The following is a 10,819-nucleotide window of genomic DNA, read 5'->3' as shown; positions in this document are numbered from 1 at the left end:
ACTTGCATCTTTAATAAAGCACTTTATAGTACCCCGTTTTTCTACCAGATATGGAGAATCAGAAGGGACAATTGGGCGAGTTGGTGCACTTCCATCGTAAACGAATATTAGCGCGACGAAAACAGGAACGGAAAAAAAAGACAAACTACTGTAGTTTGTCTTTTCTTTCTCGTCCCTGCTTTCATCGCACTAATATTCGTTTAAGATACATACAAAGAAACATGTAGAAATGTACACATTCAAAAAATTTCAATTACATACAGGAAGAGTTTTTTTCAGCGAGTTCAAAAAAGCAATTCAAGAAATTACTCGCTGAACTGTAAAATCACATGGTCTACTGGTACCTTTGTTCTTTTTTATTTACCGCCTGTAAGAAAGCAATGGTGTCAATCATTAGTCTGTTTGTTGGCAAAGAAGCAACAATAGTTGTTGTTACCTTGTATCCACATCGCTGTAACCAGCTCTGCCGGGCCTAGTCACCACAAGTCCTTGGAACTTAGACAGGCTCGTTTCTTTGTATTTCTTAAAGATGTGAACAATAAAGTATTATTAATGTTATATTTATTATTATTGTCGCCGTAGTCGTTGTTGTTGTTGTTGAACAACAACAACGTTACTTTCCTTGAAATTCGCTTTGCGTATACCTTCGATGCGGAGTGCAAATTTGACGATCGTCCAGCTTCTTCATGCAAAAACATCTGGAACTATATGTGCGAGGTTTATTCGCTCTAGGTGATGGATGTGATCCTTAAGGTAAGAAATGAAGAACTGAATTGAATACTCGAGTTCCTAGTTCTTGTTAACTGGCAGATCAACATCTAAGAGATCGAGGAATGGTCAAATCAAGTATCAACTAGCAACAGCAGTGGGCTGTTGAAGTTGAAAAGTGTTCTTGTAGTCACAGTCATTGCAGTCCGGGTCGAGTTCATACGCCGGATGTCGGTATTCTTTGAATGAGCCAAGGAGGCGGTAGTGTCTTCGCCTACGGTAATTTTTGCACTTATACCAGCCAAAACCAATAATAACTAGCAGGATTGGAACCATAGACCCGTAAACAGCACATGCGAATCTGCTTGGAGAGCCACCGTCAGACGTGTCATCATTTAACGGCTTGTCTCGAAAGTAGGCCCTTTCCTCGAAAGTCTTGTTCAAGGGAGTAGCAGGCACAGGCGACTTTCTTCTAAAGTAGGACTTCCCGCCAAATATTTTCGTATTGGTAGAAGCGTTTGCTTGCGCATGGCCAGAAAACCTGCCTTTAACGTTCGATACATTGAATACTTTTTGTACGGACCTAACAATGGGCATTGCATCAGCGGCTTGTTTGGGATCAGACAAAGGTTGCGAAGGAAACTTCCGTCCAGCCACTACTTCGTCGCTGGTGTCCAGAAAACACGTCTTCCCAATGACAGTGGTGCACTTAGTCGGCCTCACCGGAGGAGGAGTGGTAGTCGTCTCGTCTTCGCACTCTTCTTCGCTCGTTGACCGAGAAGCTAGTTCAGGTGATGGTAGTCCTTGTTGTGATGGTGATTGAAACGGCACTTGAGATAGTGCCCATCCGGCCATAACTCGGGGTATTTCCGGCGGAGGTGGATATGGGGGTCGCGGAGGTAGCATCGGCAGATGTCTTGAGTCACCAGGACGCCCGTAGGAGGCCGATGCTGCAAATTTAATGTAAATGCGTATCATGGTAGATAAAACTGTGTACTTGTGGTGCATTTCTTTTTGTCTGATGATTCTAGAACTAGTCGTGGAGTTAGACATATGTGAAGAAACTATCCACTGCACTGCTCACAAGATAGCGCGATTATCGTTACGTTGGCAATGATGATTCTTCACTTACATGTTTCCGTCATATATATGACGTTTTTAAAAGGTACACTTACGCAATACAGGAAAACAAACAGGAACAAAATGTTACCCAAATTTGAAAGACCGGGGAATTTAACCCATGTTCTCTCAGTTCGCAGAGATAAAAAACAGGCGCTTAAACGGCTGCGCGGCGCGCCATATAGTGAGCATTTTAGAAATCACAGAAGATGTGTAGACGCCACCACCACTGCCGGACAAGGCGCGAGCAAAGGATGCTTGTCAAACAAGCTCATAAAACGATTCAGTGAAAATTTCTTTAGTTCCACTAACACGGTTTGCGAACGCCTCTGGTTCAAGAGAGATTTGCGTTATGGTCCGGTGCCAGCAATGCAATGTCTCCGGAAAGTGAATCCCAAATGCGAGCCGTTGTTTGTCGTGATACAGACGTGCGAGCGAGTGTCAACATGGGTGATTAAACATCTAAGGGTGCTCTAGCCCTTTAGCCACCACACACCATCCGACGCCCTTTCGATCGGTTTAAAGATTGCGATAGCTGCAGCACTCAAGAAACTTGCGGTCACCTCAATCATCACTCTCTAACAGTGTCAGGGGCGGCCATTTTTGGCGACACCGCGTCACGGCAATTAACGGGCGCCGTACTCCCCGACTGACCGTGAGAAACGGCGGCGCATGAAAGGGAGCCGAAAAGTGCAAAATGGGGTGCTCTTCTTAGAACGTCGCCGCCGACGGTTAATCCTTTTGTAACTGTGGCGGCGTCTGCAAGGTCCTAGAAGGCCGCGGTATACCCCGAACAAGGATTAGACTACGAGACACACCGGCTGAGAGCCAAACGTTTGACCGTTCCCGCGGGGAAAAGCATGGGAAACGCTCTGGTGGCCAAGCCGTATGACAACAACCCGACAGGTTGTCACTCTCGCTAGTTGAGGGCCCTCTTCCAATTAAAAAGGGGTGGGGTCAAAATATTTTTGGGGCGGAGTTTCCCATCAATTAAACGCGCATGATTGGACCCATGTAGAGGTCTCTTGTCCCCAAGGAAGAGAGCGAGGAGACACGAGGGGGATTTAAGCGCAGGTATTTGCCCTGCTAGGCAGACTAGTCGCTGACCAACATGGTGTAGAAACAGATCAACAAGCATCTCTTCTAGAAGTTTTTAGTGTGGCTCTGTATCGGCTGGCCACCTAAACTTAGCCGTTCGTCTAGTTGTGACGCGATATTAACGTCTGCAACGTAGACATCGGGACTTCGCCTCGAGTTAGCTCAACCTGCTCGAAGTCACCTGGAAGCACTAGCCTCCCGGAGCCACCAGCGTAGCAACACCGCCGACATCGCAGTCGTGCCAGAACTCTCTTCGACTTCTCGCATCCGATCGTCGGGGACGCAACGCTGCCGGTCATCACACGTATGCCTTCACCTGTTTATATCTTCAAACTTTCTACTCCGTAGTTCTATTGTTGTTAGTTTGTGTAGCTTGTAATAGTTCTCTCTCGTAAGCTGATTTATTGGGTTTATATGTATTTTTTTAGTTGTATGAAGTGTTGATGTATTTTGTTGGTTGTATTGAAGTGTTGTATTAGGTCCCGTGTGCCGCAATATCACTAGAGTAAGGTTTGTTTTGTTTTCTCACGTCTCTGATCTCTTCACTGTCTCTGCTTGCGTACGGAACGAACCAACCTGCTGTCATTCCCGTCGCCGACTTCGCGCTGGCGACGCTAGAGTGGCAGCTTGTAACAAACAGATAAGCAGAAACTGCGTCTTTTTAGTTGTGCAAGAGTAAGTTGAGACTCTCTTTCCTCAGGTAAACGACTGCGCTTGAAGTTAAGAATTCTTATGATGCTCTGTCTAGCTTAGAAGTATATTCATTTAACATATGTGGCCAGTCACTGTGACACAAGTGCTGAAACTGTGTAGGCTACTCGCCAAGGTTTTTGTTACCCGCCAACGCTAGTACAACTACTCCGCCGAACAAAACCGGCATCTATCTAGCATCCGTGGTTGGATATGAAAAGGTCTACATAAATGTGCAATAAACATTGAACTACTTCACTGAGGACAAGCTTTAATTACTTTCGTGTGTAATAGCTATTGCTGTACCACCAGGAATCAACCACGGTTTATGCATTTGTTACCTCTTACTTTAAAATAAAATATCGATTTTTGTTAATGAGCAGCTACACCTTGGATTGAATTATTAGAGACTGTGTGGGAGAATAATATGCCGTCATGAAAAACCTGCCTCGCAGCGGTCCTTCAACTGAAAGTTCATGCTCTCACCCTGTTGCCGGCGGTCACTCATTGAAGGTAGTGGAAGACCAGGTACTGGACCCGGTTGTCCTCGTACTTCTGGACCCCCTGCATGAGAAACTTTCTATACAGCCGATGCTTACTTATGGTCAGGTTATGTTTGCTTTCGTTACGTAATTGTAATGTTTTTTTTCGTGATTCGGAAGTCAAGAGTTTTAATTCAAAGGAAGCAGTGGGCCCTAAGAAAGACAGACAAATTAGGTGAGTTGGTGAAACTCTGTAGAAAAAATTTAAACAGTGCTTTTACACACAGGACGATGGGTAAAAAAACTTTGGCGCTGAAATTTTGTGGTGGACGTTGTTTAGGGCTTCTAGATCACGTTTTTTATCACTTTCGCTGTAATAATGGTTGATACAAAATATTAGATACAAGCTACGTTGAAGAAATTGTAGAACATGAACTTCCCACCACAAAAAAAAGTCAGATTCGTATAGGGGAATTTATTGTATGTGAAGCACGAATGAGAAAAGTCCATGTGTCACGTTAAAATCAACAGAACGTTACAAGTGCAGAACGTTATGAGGAACGTTATGCCATGTAGAACGTCATGCCATGCACAAATATACTGCATAGCTTTTTGCCATGCAGTTTCTTGGCTTGGCATACTTCGGTCTACCGGAGCTGGCCCTCGGGGGCCCTGCTGGATCCATCCCGCTACTCGGGTACCGTGGTGGCCTCGCATACACCCTTGGGACTGCACCCTGCTCCGAGCACCTGTATTCTCCGGCACGCGAGGCTGCGTGCGCAATGTGCGCACACGATCAAATCAACTCCTGTTAACTATCATCGACTATCTTCCTTTCACCCGGCTATCTTTGCACGGGTTGCAGTTCCGCATCGACAACGGCAATGCCCCTTCTGCTAAGATCACATATATTGCCTCGCCATCGCCTACGCACCTTTAGAGGGCTCGGCGGCACGTCGACGATGGTTTGTGCTTACCAACCACTGCTTTTCAAAATGCAGGTAACCAATAGCGACTTTCTTTTTGCTAAGCGAACCAATCATAGAGCGTTAGCCGTGCTGCCGAGACCACATTCAATTTGCACCACTGTGTATGACTGCTCTTGTATGCTGTTTGACTTATTATTGTCCGGTGATCTTGAATTAAACCCCGGTCCTAAAGACAGTGTAAACTATAAACTGCTTACCACGCTACGTCAGCTTTAGTCTGGGCAGTCAGCCATTCTAGACCAACTAAAATCTATTCAAGTAACCCTGACTGATCATGAAAAAAGATTTCTCGAAATAACTTCTAGGTTGGCCAAAATTGAATCTGACATCACCGAGTTTGTGGCCGCCAAAACTGAAGTTTCCACACTTCGTACGGCAACTGACGCTTGCATAGCACATGTGTCTGCCCTGACTGCCTGAGCTGACGACACCGACAACAGGTTTCGTCGATGTAACCTTGTCTTTTAAGGGTTAAAAGACACTCATGAAAGCCTTCGTGAGTCCGAAAAAGTAATCATTGATCACTGCATTCAGCATCTTCAGTGCACCATTGATCCGCGTGAAATCGAACGCGCTCATTGACTCGGGTCATGTCGTAAAAGCAGGTCAAGACCAGTCATTGTTATGTTCGCACATTTCAAAGACAAAGATTGCATTCTTTCATTAGCGCACAAATTTAAAGGTTCAAGTTTTGGCCTTTCTGAAGATTTTTTCACTGCAGCTCGACTAGCTCGTAAACGCCTTATTGAATATGGAAAGACCAACAACCTACAGCTGAAGCTGCGTTGCGATAATTTTTTCTCTGGTGACAAAACCTTCATCTACTACCAGCAGGCCAACAAGGTAGTCGAGTGCAAAGCCTAGCAGTTACCCCAGTCTAAACCTCAAACACCGCAACGCTATCATTCTCCCATATCGTTCTTGCATACTAATATCCATAATGTAATTCCAAAACGTGACTCGTTATGTGGCCTCATCAGCTCATCTTCGTGTAATGTTGCTTTGATTACTGAGACGTGGCTTAACACATCCATTCACGATTCCGAGATCCTGCCCCTCTTTTCAGACTTCGATATCTTTCGCAAAGATAGAGTCGACAATACCCGCGGTGGTGGCCTGCTTATCGCCGCAAGCCATGAACTGCGATGCATCCCGATGATAATAATTCAATCACCTGTTGAAATGCTATGGCTATGATGCACTGCATCCTTCCCGCGCATCCTTCTTGGCATTTGCTATCGCCCTCCTTCTGCCGATGCCCCATTCTTGCCCACTTTCCACGATGCGTTGGGTCTGATAACTAAGCTGTATCCTAACACGCCTGTCTTGCTTTCTGTGATTTTACCTTCCCATCTATCGTTTGGTCAAATATCGCTTCCACACTATCAAAAAGTAACATGGCCAGTGAATTCGTCAACACGTGTCTTACATTTGGGTTATCACAAGTTGTCAACAATCCCACTCGCACTACTGACAATGCGGATAACACTTTAGACTTAGTATTAGCTTCACACCCTGAAAACCTTTCCGATTTCGCGTACCTGAATTGTCTCCGTGATTATAATATACTGCATGCTACTTTTTCTTGTCACATGTCCAAATAAGCAAGAATAAAAAAAACACTCGCGCTTTAGGACAGGGGCGACTACAACAGCATGTCTCAAGATTTAACAACCTTTTATGATAACTTTGAGGTGGACTTTCACCACCATTCACTTGAAACTAACTCGTTGCTGTTTAAATCTGAATTTCTGCGCCTAGTTATAAGATACGTTCCCATCATAACAATCAATGAACGGAAACAATCACCGTGGTTTAACACAACACTAGAACGTCTGAACAATAAAAAAACGTGCCTTTCGTTCTGCTAACTCCTCCCAATCTGACTGTCAGTGGCAGAAATACCACGCTGCGGTCAAGCAGTATGAGAAGCACGTCGCAGACGCCAAACGTGGCTTTTTTTCAACCCCGCTACCTTCGATGTTACACACTAACCCGAAACGCTTCTGGCAGTGCATTACTCCCCAGGTGTCTAGCAGTGTTTTCCTCTGTGACAGTGCTGGCTGCCCTGTTCCGGAATCTGAGACTGCTGATGCTCTAAACAATGCTTTCTGTTCTGTGTTCACTAATGCATGCCCCGAAATTCTTCCTCATTTGCCACCGCCTAATTACCCCCCCCCCCCATGGAAAACATCACTTTCGATGGGAATGGCATTGTTACGACTTCGACTCCTCGTTGCGACTTCTCGGCTCGAATAAACGTCATCACACAATTATTGAGTCATTAAAAAAATTCATCTTCGTGTGGCATTGATGGCATAAACGCTAAGGTATTAAAAACACAAAGCACATCACCAGTATTTTCCTAAAGTCAATATTCCAGCAATCCCTCTGCACTGGATCTATCCCCTCTGACTGGAAATTTGGTGAGATAATTCCCATTTTTAAAAAGGGCGACCGTACAAATCTTAGCAACTACCGTCCCAATTTCTTTACCAGCGTTTGTTCTACACTAATGGAGCACATTCTACATTCAAACATTGCTAATTTTCTGTCATCTGTCAACTTCTTTCATCCTAACCAGCACGGGTTTCGCAAAGCTCACTCTTGCAATTCTCAGCTCGTATAATTCCTGCATGATGTACATTCTAACCTGGATCTGAACATTGCCACCGACGCTCTTTTTCTGGACTTCAAAAAAGCCTTCTATAAAGTATCGCACATTCTTTTCATGCATAATGTTTCGCACCTAAACCTACACCCCGACACAGTTAACTGGGTACGTGAATTCTTGACCGATCGCCATCAATTTGTTTCCACCAACTCATTTTCCTCGTCTCTATCCCCTCTTTAATCTGGTGGGCCGCAAGACTCCGTACGTAGACCACTACTCTTTCTCATATATATTAATGACCTTCCTGTTAATGTATGATCTATTATACGCCTTTTGCATATGAGTGTGTTCTGTGTCGTCCAATAACAAATTCCATAGACTCTTCCTCTTTCCAGGATGACCTCCTTAAAATTCAGGCGTGGTGCAACCAATGGCACATGTCCCTCTACGTAAGAGTCACGGAGAGCCTCGCACGGAGCAGACGTGTTGTTCCCCGTCCCAAGTCCTTAATTTTGGCAGTTTTTCTTGCTCACTCCCGTGGGCGTATTTATTTCTCATCAAAAACTTGAATAGCACTTTCGAGTGCAGCACTTTTTAGGGCTTCAAGGTTTAGCATGTGATTTCTCAATCCCCTTTTTTCTTTTTTATCATTGCTTACTTTATTTCTATGGCACCACTCTGGACGGTCCTCAATCCCATCGCTAAAGGTGGACGGCATGCCTGAGGGCTTCCCGGCAGGTTAATCCCTCGACTTCGCAGAAAGAGCCAAGGCCTGCGACCTACTGCTGAAAACCGCGGCACAGGTCTTGCACACAGGAATGGCCGGCCGACCAAGCCCACCGCGTCCCTCACCTACCTCCAGCGCACGTGCCATGGCAGGGAGACTCAAGGCAGCTACGAGCGTGTTGTCCAAACCTCCGCACTAGACCGCGAGAAACGCTGGTCCAAGGCTCCGGGCACGAAGGGCGAATAACTTCTTACCGAAAACGTGCCCAGTAACAAGAAGGCAGACAGCCGCCGCCACCATTTTAGGGACGCCCGCCATCCTGCAGAACCGGTCTCCGTGCCTGGAGACAGGAATTCAAGCCAACAGCAGTAATGAGGTTGGCTACCTAAAGAAGACAGAGTGTGAGCTGTCTCCCTCTCCTCAGAAGAGCGACGCAGCCAGCAGTGGTTCTTCCCCCATCACTGAAACGTCGTCCCCCACCTCCTCCTCGTCGTGGTCACACAACACGCCGACCTCCTCTCTCAACACCTTTATAGAAGAGAGCAGCCCGGAACAGAAGGAGCAGGGCTCTTCCTCCCCTTTGGTGACTGACGACAGAGGGACATCTGGAAAGGCAGCCCTCTCTACCCCACAAGCCGAGGGAGAAAAACAAGTTTTCCTCTTGGTCCCGAGTACACCTCTTTCAAGACCGTCTAATCAGCTATGCCGAGACGTAAACAAATCCAGCGCATCTCGAGAAACACAGTCGCGCCCCCTTGCTCGCAACAGCTGTGTGCTGGGGCCGCCGAGGAACCATTTCCTTCACTGCCATCCACAGGGGCTCCAAATGGCACTAAATTCTGCGAACCACCGGTTCCTACCACCAACACACGGCAGAAGAACCAGGAATACAAAAACCCGCGGTTTCAACCCAAAAATATACCCCACCCTCTCAGCTACCTGTGAGCCCTGGGTCCACTTCCCAGCTGGAGACCATCCTCTACAGGCCAACCGCCAGGAAAAACTCCTTTCGGTCTGCGACACAAGAGGCAATCTCCGCGCAATTAGCGGCAGTTGAGGGGGCACACCGCGTGCGAATTTCCTTCAGCCGCAATGTTATCGCTGTCGACGTTGCCGCGGGACCCTCCTCGCACCCTCCTCACAGTTTCGACATATCTGCGAGATTTATGATGAGTAGTTTTTAGTGGTGCAAGGGCCAATTGATGGCCAAAGAGCGCCATTTCAATTACCTACAGATATGAACATTGATATGGTGCGTGGCTGTAAAGGGGCCCTAAAATTCCTGCTCCAACGCGGGTTAAAACATGAAAGTAATAAAATCATGACAGTGGCATGACATATGTGTAGTGATAGCGGATGGCAAAATGTCATGATAATAAAAACATGATGAAGATGTAGTCACTGCAGCCACGACCACTCTATAGGGGTCGTGCTACGGATGACCTAGAAACATCGGGTGAAAGCTTTGCACATCTTTTAAAAACGTAAAAAGTGTTTGCAGTTTAAAAAGCTGATCCCTACCGATGAGCATCCCAGGGTGTAGAGGGAGCTGCTGTCGGTAGGGCACTAAAAAGTGCTTTTCCCTTAGAGCATCCAGCTCATTGCACTGGACGAGAATGTGGAGAACCGTAAGGGGCTCTCCACATCTCTCACAATATGATGAATCACCGGTAGACAGGAGAAATGAATGTGTAGAATGTGTATGTCCTGTTCTGAGCCTTGTTAGTATTACTTCTATGTGTCGTGATTTTGATAGTGGCGGCCAATAACCTAGTTGCGGCTTAATAGCATGGAGTTTATTATCTGTGTGTTTATCTCACATGCTCTGCCAATACCCCCTGAGCTTTCGTTTTATAAAAGGTTTTAAGTCAAGCGCAGGGACTGGTGTTGATGCATTGGCAGTAGTAACATTGGCGCAAGCAGCCAGATTGTCGGTCAAAACGTTCCCTTGTATTTCACGGTGCCGTGGGACCCAGCAGACAACGACATGCTGTTTTGATGTGTAGAGTGTGCACAGAAGTGAGTAGAGTGACACCAGCACGGGGTTCTTGTGTTTTTTAGGAGTTTTCAGGGCTTTGACCACGCTTAGGGAACCTGTGTATATTACCGCCTTTTGTAATTTTATCTGTTTAATGTGTTTTACGACCGCCAGTATTGCATAGGTTTCTCCTGTGAAAATGCTTGCGTTAGGATGAAGAACGCCGGCCTCGGAAAAGGATTGGCCTACCGCTGCATATGACACAGAAGTGTTTGACTTTGACGCATCAGTAAAGAACTCAGGGCATGTGTATTTATGTTGTAGTTCTAAAAAGTATGTATGTATGTGTGCAAGTGGTGCGTGCTTTGTGACATGAACAAAAGAAACATCACAGTCTATAAGCTGCCACTGCCA

The 10,819-nt window shown here is 46.1% G+C and overlaps 1 protein-coding gene across 1 annotated transcript in view; it reads right to left on the bottom strand.

Annotated features, from left to right (window-relative positions):
* Positions 1-406: 406 nt before the first annotated feature.
* The window catches only part of LOC119169946 (uncharacterized), a 128,795-nt gene continuing 118,382 nt past the window's right edge, over positions 407-10,819 (bottom strand). The window contains exons 24-25 of the mRNA XM_075882893.1: positions 4,102-4,179; positions 407-1,658 (exon numbers count right to left, since the gene is read on the bottom strand). Of these exons, the coding sequence (XP_075739008.1) occupies positions 850-1,658; positions 4,102-4,179 (887 nt within the window). The 3' untranslated portion in view covers positions 407-849. The remainder of the gene's footprint in view (positions 1,659-4,101; positions 4,180-10,819) is intronic.

The sequence above is a fragment of the Rhipicephalus microplus genome, chromosome 2, assembly GCF_043290135.1.
Source record: "Rhipicephalus microplus isolate Deutch F79 chromosome 2, USDA_Rmic, whole genome shotgun sequence".
Lineage (NCBI taxonomy): Eukaryota > Metazoa > Arthropoda > Arachnida > Ixodida > Ixodidae > Rhipicephalus > Rhipicephalus microplus.
The sequence above is the reverse complement of the archived record's forward strand: the minus strand, read 5'-3'. Positions and strand labels throughout refer to the sequence as shown.